This window comes from Perca flavescens, chromosome 4 (assembly GCF_004354835.1).
Source record: "Perca flavescens isolate YP-PL-M2 chromosome 4, PFLA_1.0, whole genome shotgun sequence".
Classification (NCBI taxonomy): domain Eukaryota; kingdom Metazoa; phylum Chordata; class Actinopteri; order Perciformes; family Percidae; genus Perca; species Perca flavescens.
The window spans coordinates 14,735,728-14,750,689 of NC_041334.1; the positions used below are offsets into that span (position 1 = coordinate 14,735,728).

General features: G+C 40.4%; 1 protein-coding gene across 10 annotated transcripts in view; it reads left to right on the forward strand.

Moving 5' to 3' along the window:
- Nucleotides 1-14,962, forward strand: part of eif4g3a (eukaryotic translation initiation factor 4 gamma, 3a) — a 57,133-nt gene that overhangs the window by 21,090 nt on the left and 21,081 nt on the right. For 3 of the 10 annotated variants that reach the window (XM_028575206.1, XM_028575203.1, XM_028575212.1), the window contains 10 exons: nucleotides 663-683; nucleotides 3,866-4,045; nucleotides 4,683-4,794; nucleotides 6,473-6,633; nucleotides 7,473-7,607; nucleotides 9,940-10,162; nucleotides 10,376-11,149; nucleotides 12,137-12,225; nucleotides 13,686-13,974; nucleotides 14,199-14,323. In XM_028575206.1, coding sequence (XP_028431007.1) covers nucleotides 663-683; nucleotides 3,866-4,045; nucleotides 4,683-4,794; nucleotides 6,473-6,633; nucleotides 7,473-7,607; nucleotides 9,940-10,162; nucleotides 10,376-11,149; nucleotides 12,137-12,225; nucleotides 13,686-13,974; nucleotides 14,199-14,323 — 2,109 coding nt within the window. The remainder of the gene's footprint in view (nucleotides 1-662; nucleotides 684-3,865; nucleotides 4,046-4,682; nucleotides 4,795-6,472; nucleotides 6,634-7,472; nucleotides 7,608-9,939; nucleotides 10,163-10,375; nucleotides 11,150-12,136; nucleotides 12,226-13,685; nucleotides 13,975-14,198; nucleotides 14,324-14,962) is intronic. The other 7 variants (XM_028575213.1, XM_028575214.1, XM_028575208.1 and 4 more) reach the window with 5 other exon arrangements.

A 14,962-nucleotide genomic window follows, 5' to 3' on the forward strand; every position in this document is an offset into this window, starting at 1 on the left:
AGATTAAGCTTCAGCCTGAGTTCAGTGTGTGTTACTGAATTACTTCTCTGCTATAAAGTGAAAACATCAGCTCACATCTGCCAAAGGAAACAAAAGGTTTTCACCAAACACAGTGATTTATTAAGTTAGCCAAACTACCAGGGTAGTGAAGTGACCCCTATCAGCTCCGTAAGCTATAAGGATGTATGTAACCCCCGCTGGTGCAGCCCTCAACATCATCTCTGTTGCTAATTCAGACACACCCACACGCAGGTGACAGCCAGGGCCATTGGGATTGAAAAATGGCAAAGACTGTGGTAGACTGGTGCTCAGGCTGCGCAATTTGAGAAAGGAAATACAGCCTTGGTAGTAAAGAGTGTGTCTGGGTGAGAAGAGATTATGTGCAACTGTACATGCATGTGTGACATTTTCACTGTCTTTGAAGCTTTTTTCAATTCAATGAACCAACCAACCCTCACGGGATATTTTCTATTACATGATTTTTTTTTTTTGCCAATCAAAGTGGCTAAGGACCAGTTACAGTGTCAGGTAGGTAGAAATAATTGGGTAGTTTCCTGCCTTGATGTGTGTGGGGGAATGGTTGCCTGCTTGTTTTTGTATTGAGCCTCACTACTACGGTCTCCCATTGGCTTTTTTTCTCTTTCCTGCTTTCAATACTCAAGGGAGGATTCAGGCCTATCCAGGTAACCGTAACCTCTGTTTCAAAAGTCTCCAGACCTGCATGGCATGATGAGGATCATTTCTAAATAATCTTATCCCTCCTAACTTTTAACCCTGTGCACCCACTCATCTTCACCACAGTGTATGTTCAGTAGAGAGATCTTTTATAGTCATGTATTCCCCGTCTTTTAACCTGTAGAAGATCATTACTGCACCTTTCACTTTTTTGAGCCATTCATTACTTAATTAACTTGCACAATTTAATGAACAGGATGCAGAATGAAAGACTGTATATTGCGTATAAGATGTGATAAGAAAAGTGTTACTTGTTGGAAATGTTTAATATTATTTTATAGATGCCCGTTGCACGCATGTATGGTTTGAGTTAGGGCTGCAACTAATTATTATGATTATTTTCATTGTCGATTTAATCTGCTGATTATTTTTTCGATTAATCAATTAGTTGTTTGGTCTATAAACAGACAATGGAGAAAAATGTCTGTTTCCCAAAGCCCAAGATGATGTCCTCAAATGTCTTGATTTGTCCACAACTCAACAAGATATTCAGTTGCTGGAAACTGGAATCAGAATTATTTACATATTAATCGATTATTTTAAAAGTTGGCCAATTAAATAATAGTTGACAACTAATCGATTAATCATTGCCTCTCTAGTTTCAGTGTTGCTAGAGAGCACACTTATTGTTTCAGTGATTGCTTCAAGCCTAAGTTACAAAGCCAGTGACAGTGTTGAAAAGTAATTTTGTCTGTCAACTCATATTTCTTGCTTTGCCAGCGATTTTACTGTGACTGTCTTTGGGTAGCTGGTAATAAACAGTTTCCTGGTCCTTTCCCGGATTTCCACAGGGCTATTTACAATAAAGCCATTGACCCTGATTTATTATGTTAAAGGTGATTTCCCTCTTGGGTATTTTTAGACGGTTTTACAGCATTGTTTATCCTGCTCTCCTTCACTGGAGCACAATGTGACCATAGCTGGGTATGCCCAGCTTGAGCCCTAGTTGTTTGGAATTCAGTCACAGCTGTTGGTAGTGGGCTTTCTTCAGGCCCATCCAAACACAATGCCCATCCAATATTAAACTTTTAACTGATTGTGACGTGTTGTATAGAAATAATTGAAAAAAACTGCAGTCACTACGAGTATTTTTTTTTTCTCCCAAGTTTTCTGTGCTGTGTGACTCATGAGAAAAAGGCCATATTGCTGCCTGATGAAGAGCTCCATGCTGTGTATCACACATTCAGTACAACTGCAAAGTTGGCCAAGCTGTTCAGGCACAAAGAGGTATTTGAAGCCATCCAGCTGTCCAAAAGTTTTTATTTTCTACAGCTGTGGACGCTGGTGCAGCTTGTTTACGGACAGACTGGCCAGAATAAAAAAAAAGAAAAAAGAGAGAGTTTATAGGAAAATATAAAAAACAGAAGTAATGAAATTTACACTTTGGTTGTTCCTCTTAAGTTTTCTGCAGAAAACGGTAATTGGGCTGGTCTCTGACACTAAGGTCAAGTCTGCTTTGCTTTTTCAAAAGACCTCCAAAGTTCTTTTGTTGCTTATCCAACCTAGGAAAAAGGACATTTTAAAAACACAATGAAATGCAAAAACACTACCTTAACCCACCAGTGTGTGTATAGCTGTGGTATATGCCTGTGACAAACCTTAGTTTATCTCCTCCCACATCCGTTTGTAGCAGGTGGCATCAGGTTTCATTTTCTCGTAACCAATTGGTCATAAGTCCAAACCATACTGCAGTTAATGTGGGCCCATCACAATGTTATATTCATTAATGAAAATTGACATGAAGCACATGTATGTAATATAATTGGTTAAATCCTATCCTGATTAACTAAAATATAAAGGAGAGCTGCTTGAATTAGAGATAAATCACAAAACAACCAAAAATCTACAAAGTGTAGAGAAATGGGCTTTTGTTTACGTCTTTTGTATGTTACTGGTTTTTCACTCTTGTGTTGCCTGGAAAAAAATGCACGTCAAGATACCACAAAGTTCCCCTGACAACAACAAAGTTCTGCAGCCAAACTCCATTCAGTTAGTGAAGCTTTTCTAAACCTAATCCTAAACAATCCACCACTTCAATCATTGTATATGTCTGCCTCATTCCCACCTTCATAATAATAACAACAATAATAACATAAAATCATAATAACCTTCATGATGAACACAGGGCGCATTGTGAATATCTAGAAGAATTGAGACCGTTCATGCTGCACTGATTACGGTTATGTGCAATGGCTTCCTTTTACTAAATTGTATGTCAATATGAATTAATGATGCTTTTAAAGCTTCTGGTTAGATGATTAAATGATTGTAGGAGGAAATATTTAGGACCAAAATGTCTAAACGGAGACTGGTGCTCCCTACTTTGTAGATGTCATTCATCTGACTCATAATATTGCTTGCCAGTTACAAAAAAAAATCCAAACTTTAGAGCTGTTTAGTTAAGTAATTCATGTACTGTATGGGTTGATTATAGAGGCATTAAATAGTAGGGGTGGGGAAAAAATCGATACAGCATAGTATTGCGATATTTCCGTGGCAATACTGTATCGACACACAGACGCCAAGTATTGATCTTTTATTATATATGTGATGGTCAGTTTGTCTGCTTGACAATCTCATTTTGCAGCAGTAAAAGTGAAGTGAGATGAACAAACAGAGAAATGTATCTTTTTAGATAAAACCGATGTTGACAAAGTTTCCTTTTGGAGACATACTATAATTTGAAATTGGGAAAAATTTGAAGTTGGGAAAAAAGGTAATAAGTTGCAACATATCGCATAATATTGTTTAAAATCGTATCAAAGTATTGTGATGATATCGTATTGTGAGGCCTCGTGATTCCCGCCCCTATTAAATAGTAATATACAAGTGCGCACGTCTGCCTGAATATACTTCTGCCTTTCATCCCAGTCTGTATAAGAGTTGAGCCAAAGTTGTTGTGGGCCCCCTCCCCCCTCTCTTATTTTTTTTTCTTAAAAGCTGCTGATAAAAACCAGGACCGTCTCACTGTGAGAAATGTGTAGGCCAAATGGTGAAGACATCTGAAAAACTGTCCTTGTTTGTCTTTTAGATGAAGCGTGGCACAATGTGGAAATGAGACTGCTGCCCCTGGGGTAGTACTTAATGTCTTTTGTTGTTTCTCTGTGTTTCTCTCACATGTTGCCTTTAGTTTTTCCAGAGGACTCAGATGCAGACTGCAAGGCCCACCATCCCTACAAACGCACCCTCCATACGGCCTGGCTCACAGACTCCCACGGCGGCTGTCTACCCCACTAACCAACCAATCATGATGACCATGGCACCCATGCCTTTCCCTTCCCCACAGACTGCACAGTACTACATCCCACAGGTGACACACACGCACTGAACTGGGTCTTTAAAAATGACATTTGGTCTGTACCTCAGTTCCAGCTATAGTTATGTGTACATATATGTTTTCTAACAATGTTTCGATTTCTTATATTGAACACAGATTCTGAACATCAGAATTACGCTTCATCTTATTTATTTATACAAAATAATTGTAATGTCACATTTGCAGTTTGCATTTTTCTTGTAGTGAATGAATACTGAGAACATGTTCTCTGGCTGCAGCTGGTACTGTTTTAGTTTTGCATTTTTCTTTTAAAGTTCATCAAATTGTCTTTGGTGGAAATTAAGCAAAACTATTCTAATTTGCTGCTGTAGTGCACCTGCGATGAATTTGTTTTTGTGTTTGATGCTAACAGAGAAAATACTCTCTGGTTGCAGCTGGTTCCGGTGAGATTTGACTAATTAACAGAAATACAGTTCATAAAACTGGTCGAGGCAGAATTTGAAAGACAGCTCATCTCACAGAAGGATGATTAAAATCCCTGAAATAAAATCTGACTGTTCAAAAAAAATAATAACCTCACTGAATGCAAAAGTGTGCAGTTTTTATAGTGAAGTTTATGCAGTATCCGATGATGTTAAACGGTCTCTCTCTGTCCTTTTTTTACGTGCAGTATCGCCACAGTACACCCTACGTGGGACCTCCTCAGCAGTATTCTGTACAGCCTCCAGGGTCTGGCACCTTCTATCCTGGGCCAGGGCCAGGGGAGTACCCTGCCCCATATCGTGAGTCATTAATCCAACACAGAGACACTGCAAGTGCTATTCCCATGTCACATTTAAAATCTGAACTCACCACAAACGCATACAACCCCCTATTAGCCTCGTGTGCCCCCCCAAAGCAGGGGAATCTAACAATGTTGTAAGGCAAGGCAGCTTTATTTGTATAGCACATTTCAGCAACAGGGTAATTCAAAGTGCTTTACATAAAACATTAAAGAGCAGTTAGAAAACAATTAAAAAACAATAATAAACAAATTAAAAACATTAAAAGACAAGAATAAAATTGATAGTGCAGTATAAGAATAAAAGTTACAGTGCAGTATAAGAAATAAAAGTTATTAAAATAATTATTTAAAGAAAAGCAACATCAAAAAGATAGGTCTTTAGCTTAGATTTAAAAGAACTGAGAGTTGCAGCGGACTTACAGGTTTCTGGGAGTTTGTTCCAACGCTGCTTCCCCCTGTTTAGTTCTGACTCTGGGGACAACAAGTAGACTTGTCCCAGACGACCTGAGAGGTCTGGCTGGGTGATGTAGTAGCAGATCAGAAATGTATTTTGGCCCTAAACTGTTTAGTGATTTATAAACCAGTAAAAGTATTTTGAAATCAATTCTTTGAGGCACTGGAAGCCAGTGTAAAGACTTCAGTACTAGAGTGATGTGATCCACTTTCTTGGTTTAGTGAGGACTCGAGCAGCAGTGTTCTGAATCAGCTGCAGCTGTCTGATTGATTTTTTAGGAAGACCTGTAAAGACACCGTTACAGTAGTCAAGTCTACTGAAGATAAAAGCATGGACAAGTTTTTCCAGATCCTGCTGAGACATAAGTCCTTTAACCTTTGATATATTTTTAAGGTGATAATAGGCTGAGTTTTTAATTATGTTAATGTGGCTTTTAAAATTTAGGTCTGAGTCCATGACTACACCAAGATTTCTTGCTTTGTCTGTTGTTTTTAACATTGTCGTTTGAAGCTGAGCGCTGACTTTCAATCGTTCCTCTTTTGCTCCAAAAACAACCACCTCCGTTTTTTCTTCATTTAATTTAAGAAAGTTCTGGCACATCCAATCATTAATCTGTTCAATGCACATATTTAATTGTTGTATTGGGCTATAGTTCCCTGGCGATAAGGTTATGTAAATTTGTGTGTCATCCGCATAACTATGGTAACTTATTTTGTTGTTTTCCATAATCTGAGCCAGTGGAAGCATGTAGATGTTGAACAGAAGAGGCCCCAGAAATGAGCCTTGGGGAACTCGTCACGTCATATTTGTATGCTCAGATGTATAATTACCTATAGACACAAAGTAGTCCCTATTCTTTAAATAGGATTCAAACCACTTTAGTACTGAGCCAGAAAGACCAACCCAGTTTTCCAATCGGTCAAGCAATATGTCATGGTCTACCGTATCAAATGCAGCACTGAGATCAAGTAATACTAAGACTGAAATTTTGCCACTATCTGTGTTCAAGTGGATGTCATTAAAGACTTTAACAATAGCTGTCTCAGTGCTGTGGTGTGGTCGAAAACCTGACTGGAAGGCATCAAAACTGTTGTTTAGCGATAAGAAAAGGTTGAGTTGTTGAAAAACCACTTTTTCTATGATTTTACTTAAAAATGGAAGGTTTGATATTGGCCTATAGTTGTTGTACTAATATCTGTTTTCTTCTCGCAAATGCATTCAGATCCCCTCAGGTACCACCCGCCTGTCTCACCCTCTGTTCCTGCTCCCGTCCCCACGGCTGGTCCACCCTACTACCCAGGACAGGCTGTGTATCCCCCCTCACCCCCCATCATAGTGCCTACACCACAGCAACCTCCACCAGCCAAGCGTGAGAAGAAAACAGTGAGTATCTTAGTTGTTCCTTTTTGTCTTTTTTTTTTTTTCTCCACTAATTGTGCTTTTTGTCAAAAAATATTTTGCTTCAACGGAAGCTTTGAAGTAATGTATAATAATCAAAGAGATAAACATTTTTTAATGTATGCAGACGAAACCGTCTCACCTTGAGGTCGATTTAGCAGCTGTTCTGGAGCTTTTGATCATGATTTCTGTCTGTTGTCATGTAGATGGTCAGATTTCCATTTTATTCTGAGCTTTTTATAGACTTAAAGTTGGGTTTTACAGTTCACTTTTGGGCTCTTAAACAGCAGCAGACAAAATAATATCCCCTCATAGACCATTAAGTAGCTGTTCTGGAGCTTTCGATCGTATCATACAGTATAATCTTCATCAGCAGATGGAGTTTCCCCAGTTATTCCAGTTGCTCTTTGTGTTTGAGAGAAACAGAATCAATTTTATTTTGTTTACAATATATGTAATGTTTTGCATAAATTGGAATTATTTTTACAAAATAGTGTTTTAAAAAGGCTATATTGAGCTTGTGAATTAAGTCAAGACATGTAACATTTGCAAATAACTACGTGACATTTTGTTATTCCTCGAGTCAAATGTACAAACCCTGTGAGTGTATCTGCCGATAATCTGCTGTTTCTATGATCACTGGTGAAATACTTGATAATGTTAAAGTGTCAGTGATCCGTTTTCTTTCCCTGAGCACAAATGTATATGCCAAATTCTTGTTTGCGTATAATGCTGCAGATGGAAAGTATGCATATGAAATGGCTGAGGCAGGGTTGCTCTGAGACTCGCGCGCTTTAGTGAGGTCTGTTTTTTTTGTGCCATTGTCCTCCCAGATCCGTATCCGTGACCCCAATCAGGGTGGCCGGGATATCACAGAGGAGATCATGGCAGGGGGTTCAGGGAGCAGAAATTCGACGCCTCCTATCGGCCGCCCTTCCTCTACCCCTACACCCCCACAGGTATGGCTCTCTGACACACTCACCTACAGTAGTTTGAGCTGTGGTAGTGTAAACTGATTAGGCCGGAGATTCAGCTGAGGAGAGGAGAGACCTCTCGTGTAGCTTTGTTGCAGTGTGAACTCCTTGCCCTAATCCTTTCTGCCGTTGTCCATGTGTTAGTGATGGACAGTACGCAGCCTCTGTGTCATTTTTCAGCCATATTGCCCTCTCATAAGGAATTCATGTTGGCTTTCTGTCAAGAACCTACCTTACGACTTCTACAAAGCACTTTTGTTATTAGTTTTATTACTATTTTTTCTTTCTTTTTTAATCTCTTCATTGAGTTTTACAGAACAAGTATCATAAACATTGCAAGGTGGCAATATAAGAAATGTCCAGATAAGCAAGTACAAAGATCGCAAGTATAATCAAAAGAGAACTAGTAATGGAAAAGGCAGCAACGGAAACCGTAAAGGAGTAGGTCAATTGTGACGGGAAGGCCCCCTCCCCTATAAATGTACACATGTATACATGCATAGACACACACATACACACACACTTAAATATACATATGTATACACACACAACACACACACACACACACACACACACATACATATAATATACATATGTATACACCCATATACAGACACACTTGTAAACTTACATACAGACACACACACACATGGTGTAAATATATATGCGTATACATACACATAACAAAACTAATGGATGTTATACTGGGTGTGAGAGAAAAGAGGAAAAATAAAACATTAGTTTTATTACTATAGTTGAGTGTTTATGTTCTTCAGCTACACAAGCAGTCTTGGGTTTTCCCGGTCATATGTTCCCGGGACTATTTAGGTCAAAAGGCCTAAAGAATAATAATAATAATAACAACAACAACAAAAAAAAGTTATTTCAATAATATCACATACAACTTATGTGTTTAGACATGCATGTAGGGCCATGACTTGTTAAAACCACTTTAGACGTAATTTTCCCCTGATGAATTCACGGTAATCTTGTTAACAGCTGTTTTAATCTTAAACCTGCTTCTTTTCTATCACTGTTTCTATTCACTCTATCTTTTACAGTAGTTTGCATATGTACTGTCTGATTTCTCCTGCTCCTTCTACAGAATCAACTCAGATTTTGTTATTTTTCCATTCTGTTCTTTAAAAAGAAATTTGCATTTCAGCCCCTAATTACTGTAAATGTGTAGAATGGGAATAAGCAGGGCTGTGGGTCATTATATTAAAGCTAAAAACAGTTGACTAATGCCATTGGCACATTTTAATAAAAGAAAGCCAAAATAAAAAAAAAAATTCTGGATTCTGAAGAAGGACATTGTGGGCCCTATTTTAACGATCTAAGCGCACGGCGTGAAGCGCATAGCGCAGGTGCGTTTAGGGCGTGTCCAAATCCACTTTTGCTGCGGGAAAAAAAAGGTCTGTGCTCTGTGTACTTAGTGTCTTCATTAATTCATAGGTGTGTTTTGGGCGTAATATGCAATAAACCAATCAGAGTGCCATCTCCCATTCCCTTTAAAATCCAGGCACGTTTGTACTTTGGCGCATTGCTATTATGATGGCGTATTTGCCCCGTAATATTTTAATAAGTAATCTCTTGTGTGTGTGTGTGTGTGTGTGTGTGTGTGTAACAAGCATAGTGTGCGCGCGCTGTGCACGAGCCTAGGCGCATTGTACTAATTTGCTGTTAAAATAACAATGAAATGCTGCGCTATTGACTTTAGACCAGGTTTTTGTTGGTCAATGGCGTGATCACTTCCCGCTACCTCAAGATAGCAATACGCCAAGAATTCACCTGAACACACCTCCCTGTAAGGTGCATTTGCTATTTAAACGACGTGGGTGCTTGACGGGAAACTGACAACTGCGTCGGTCTTAAACTAGCAAAGACACTTGCTGCGTTGGGCCTTGCGCCACACTGCACCGGGTGCAAGATAGGGCCCTGTGACTTCTTCCTCCTTGTTCCTTCTGTGGATGTTAACAGTCTTTCCTCTCTTTCTCTGTCTTTTTGTGCCCCTTTTGATTTTATTTCTCTCTCTATCTTTCCCTCTGTCCTTTTCCTCTGCATTGTTATGAGCCGTTCCCCTCCTCTTGCCATTCCTCCCACATTGATCTTCCATTTCCATCTCCATTGCCATCCTCTTAATCTAACCACACCCCATTGGACACCTTATTTCTGCTTAATCCTGCATTTGGGCTTGTTTGTTTATTTGTTTGTGTGCGTGCTTGCCTACATCTCTGTGCCTGTCTCTGGTTTTCTGTGTTGCTAGTTTTTATGGCCGCACCCTCATTATCCTCACATTTTCTACCTCAAATCGCAGCAGCAGCTGAGCAGCAGCCAGACTCCAGAGCAGCAGCAGCAGTCGCAGCCTCCTCAGCCACAGCAGGCCCATCCTGGAGTCTACACGTTGGAGCCACGGCAGCCCCAACAGCCCCAACAGCCCCAACAGCCCCAACAGCCCCAACAGCCCCAACAGCCCCAACAGCCCCAACAGCCACAGCAGCTGGCGACCACTGGGGTTTCAGACACCAAACCAGGGCCAGGTCTGCACCAACACCACATTCTGTCTGTCTGCTTTATTGAGCCTGCAACTGTCCCAGTCATGAACTTAATCTCCATCCAAGCATCTTTACATCTTTTTTTTAAGTTTTCTATTTAAAAATAAAAACCATTAAGTACAGTATACTGTATGCTGCAGATATTACCTTTTTGATGATTCAGTTGTGTGTCTGTATCTGAACTCTTCATCCTTTCAGATGATACGCCAAAACTGGAGCCAGTTGTCCAGAAGTCTTCCTCGCCTGGGCTTGTGCAGCCTGAAGCGCCTGAAGAGAGACTTGAGGCCAAAGCTCCTGTATCTGAGCCCTCTTCTACTGTTGAACCAGAGCTTCCCTTCCCTGCCTTGATGACCGCCCCCGTCACTCTCCCTCTTTCAGTGGCCAACAACAGAGAACGTCCCTCAGCCAGGGAGTCAACTGCCTCAGCCTCTTCTCCCTCCTTCTCAGTCGGGGAGCACAAGCCCTCTTTGGCGCCACCTCAGACTCCCAGCGCAGACAAGCCTCTCTCAGACGCCCCTCGAACCCTGGCTGCCTCTCCAGCACCGGCTCCTAAGGCTTTGAACGGCCATGCAGACTCTGGGGCTGAGCTGGACACCACGGCACAGGAGCCTTCTCTTCTGTCTTCAGCTGCACTCCAGCCCCAGGCCTCTGCTCCCGCTCACAGAGAGGCCTCTTCCTCTGAAAGTTTTCCCTGTGACGTGAGGCCAGAGTTGCCCGTTGCGCTCGCCCCTATGACATCTGTGGCTGTGGTGCCAGTGACCCTGTCCTCAAGCCCCGCCTCAGCTTTGCCAGTTTTGCTCCCCCTTGGCCTTCCACCTCTAGTGCAGGCCACGACAGAGGCCGACGAGGCGAGCAAGTCCTTAGACACTAAAGACCTCATCCCCATAGTAGGGACAGAGACACATGGAGGCATTACTGACAGCAAAACAGAGTCCCAACAACAAGCACTCACCAGGAAGAGTCCTACAACAGGTACTGTATCTGGTACATTTCAACTACTGTAAAAAAAAAAAAAAAAAGCCTAGATAGTTTAGTTTTTTTAACTTGCAACAAAGGAGTAATGTTTTTTTTGTGATAGTCCAGCTGAAAAAGGAGAGGCTGTTTTATGAGCACACTACTTTTGTTTTTCTTTTTTTCTTTTTTTTTACTGTGCCAAAATTGCAAATTGAAGTGATTCTATTATTCACCAGGGTGTTTTATGAATGCAAATGAATGAAATGAAATTGCAGATCATTTCTCATCAAACACTCTGCTGACATAGTTGACTCCCCATTAAGATACAGAATAAACTCTCTGCTTGGTCAGAGTTATTGTTATTGTGTTATTATTTGTGGGTCTGCTGCAGAACCGAAAGTTCTCAGCATCCGCAGTGTCACTTTCATTAAAGTGGGACAAAAAGAGATGCAACCATAGTGACCTAAAACACGTTAAACTTTAAGTAAGTAATTAATTTATGACAAATAAGTTCCCAACAGTATGGGATTAGAAGAAAGGGCAATGGCATATAAGGTATAGCAACAGTTTAAAAGGAAGGAACCTAGGGTGTGAGCTTTACCTGTGTGTAACTGAACATGGAACCTGGAAACCTCTTTAAACATCTAACTCATGGTCACCTTTTTCCATTTATCCCTCTTGTTATGCTCTGTAGTAGTATAAATAGTATTTGCAAAGAATGTTTAATGTATGTTTTAGATGGGTGAGGGTTATCATATTAAGACTATGTAGACGTCATATTTAAATATACCCATCTGCTATGGTTTAAACTATTTTTAAAAAACGTATTTGCCTGGACTTACTCAGATTTGAAAGTGGACTAACAGATTTTCCTCTACAGACAAAATGGCGTTTCTCTTGCCATCATTGTGCCACCAAATTTTGACTTTTAAATCCATTGTGGTTGTGTTTTTTGATGACTGGCTTTGGCTGATAACATGTTCCTGCATTTATATTTCCCTGCAGTTAATCAGACTGCTTCTGCTATACCAAAGACCTGGAGGAAACCAAATGAAGGGATCTATACTGGCGATGCACCTCAAAAGGATGATGAGGTAAGAAAAGAGGCAAAAACTGCTCACCATTCAGGACGAGGGAACCAGACAGAACCAGCTGTAGCGAGTATACGGACTTACTCTAAGTTTAAATGAGCTTAAAGTATAGTTAATTTCATCTTCAAATGTTGGCAAATATCCTACAAAATATACCTTCTTTTCTTTTTAAAATGGTTGGCATTTCATTTTGGAACAAGCCTTTTTAAAATGGAGAGAGAGAGGGCGCGAGAGAGAGAGAGAGAGACAATGTGGGCAATAGTTCAAGTGGAAAATGTTTCCACATGTGTGGTGGGGGAAGCAGACACGAATGACTTTGGGGTGTTGTTATCGTTCAAGAGCAACAGCGAGGAGTTATCCATCATCTTCATCGCTAACCCAGCCCACTGTATGTAAAATCAGCTCTTTCCCGCTCTCGTTTCCTCTCCTCTATAGTTTTGTTCTGGGCTTGTTGCTGTGGGACATTTTTCACATCACCTAAAACCGGTGTCACCGACGTTTAATTGCTTCTCTTTTGACCACATTGAATTAGCACTATGACTGAAGAAGAAATGTGATTTTATGCAGAAACACACATTTCACACAGATTACAAAAATATACATAGCCACACGCATTTAAAATTTTTAGAGCATAAAAAAATCTTCTGAATTCAGATTTAGTGTCTAATACAAAGTTAATTAAAATCCCATAATTCTTATTTATATTGAACAAATTTTGGGTGTACTGTGAAGCTGGCTTAACACTGGACTCAAAGTATTACCTCATTGACACAGTTGTTTCTCTTGGAGACCAAATTTAGAGCCCCCACGTGAAGCTGCTAATTTATTTTTGGAAACAAAGAAAGTATAGTGTCTTGCTGAGATTGATTGATTGTCCAATAGAGCATGTAACATAGAACGTCAATTGCAAAACATACAAAAAATACAAGAACGTTTTTCACTATGTGTAAATGGTTGCGTACAGATAATATTTCAGATAATGGCATCAGGGATGGTGTAGATAAAATTATACCAGCATAGGCTTGTCCACTCTGTGCCACCAGTGGTACTGCCTAATGCAACAAGCCTATTGTACTACCTATATTACGTCCCCTTTTTTGTCTTTTCTTAGTACCTGACCCATTCTGCCCTCTCTGCATTTCATCATCTCTCATTCATCCTTAAGTCCCCCGCTCTTGACCATTATTTTATTCATTCATCCCTCATTTTCCACTCCTGTATTTAAACTCTTTCTTTATGTGTCCATGCATTTCACCCTGTCTGCAGATAATATCCTTACAGCTCTGTAACTGATAATTATCGACAGATATTTTAATGCTACTAGTTTTTAAATATGATGAGAGACGTGACAGCAACCATTAAGATGTTAGGAATGTATTATCTTGCTAAATGATAATAAAGTAGGGCATAATTTTTAGCAACAAATAATGGGGATCGGAAAACTGAATCTTGCCTCCACACAGGACGAGCCCAGGCCAGTAGATGAGCCTGCTGGAGACCAGGCCCTGCAGCCAGCTCCTCTGAGTAGCAGCCCGTTGCCCCTACCATCAGTCCTCCCCCCCACCCCTGCCCCAGCTCCTGCCAGCACCCCCGAGGCTGCCGGAAAGCCTGCCGCTCCAGAGGAGAACGGTGAGGTCGAGATGGAGCCTATGAGGAATGGGGCAGATCACACTTCGGAGACGGAGAGCAGCGACAGTGGAGCCCACCCGGGAGACAAGGAGAACTCCACAGGGGCCCCACTGGAAATGGAAGGTTAGAAAGGCTCCGTTCTTTGGTCAGATGCTTAAAGCTACTATAGGCAAAATGTTTCTGTAAAAATACAGCAGATTCCTCAGTAGCAGCAATGATTTCTGTGTGTTGACATTCACATTTTGGTCTCTGCCTTTTCTTAATGTAGCTTTTGCTTGTCTATTTGCTTGTCTTATTGTCTGTTTTTTATATATATATATTTCTCTTAAACCCTGCTTGGTGGCCAGACCTGGCAGAGCCCAGTGGGAAGCGTCAGTATGACAGGGACTTCCTGTTGGGCTTCCAGTTCATGCCAGCTTGTGTACAGAAGCCTGATGGGCTCCCGCCCATCAGTGATGTGGTGCTGGACAAGGTGAGTAAGTCAGCTGTTGCAGATAACCATAACCCTGCATAAATACTCAGATCCTAGTGTCCTTAAAGACCCTAGTGTCCTTAAATCTGCCCAAAAAGTGCCAAATGTTTGTGTAAAAGTTCTGTGCAGTCAGTTCTCTTCAGGAGGTCCTTATCTAAATCTGGCTTTTAAAATGGAAAGTGGCGAGTACATTTTTTTTTGTCCATTATTGTCTATATTGGGCTCTGTAAATGGAAATAAATACGTATGTTTAAGGTTTTGTCTTTAATTGAGCTGAAATAAGTAGTCATAATTTAGCTAATTATTAATCTTTTAATTCAATCATTCTGTGATTTTGGCTTCTCAGATGTAAAGATGTTCTGCTTTTCTTTTGTTTATATCGTTGTAAATTCCATGTCATTGGGTTTTTTGACCGTAAGTTGGACAAAACAACTGAAAAGCTCACCTCAGGCTCTGGGAAATTATTCATAATTTTCTGAGCTTTTAAAGATGAAGCGATTCAATGATAGAAGTCATTAGTTGAAGCTCTAGTTTTGAATAAACATCTTTGAACAGGGTTGTTCATTATTAGCGCATAACAACAGCCAATGTCTTAGACATTTTTTTTTTGTTAGCTTGTGTGCACTGGATCAAAGATCC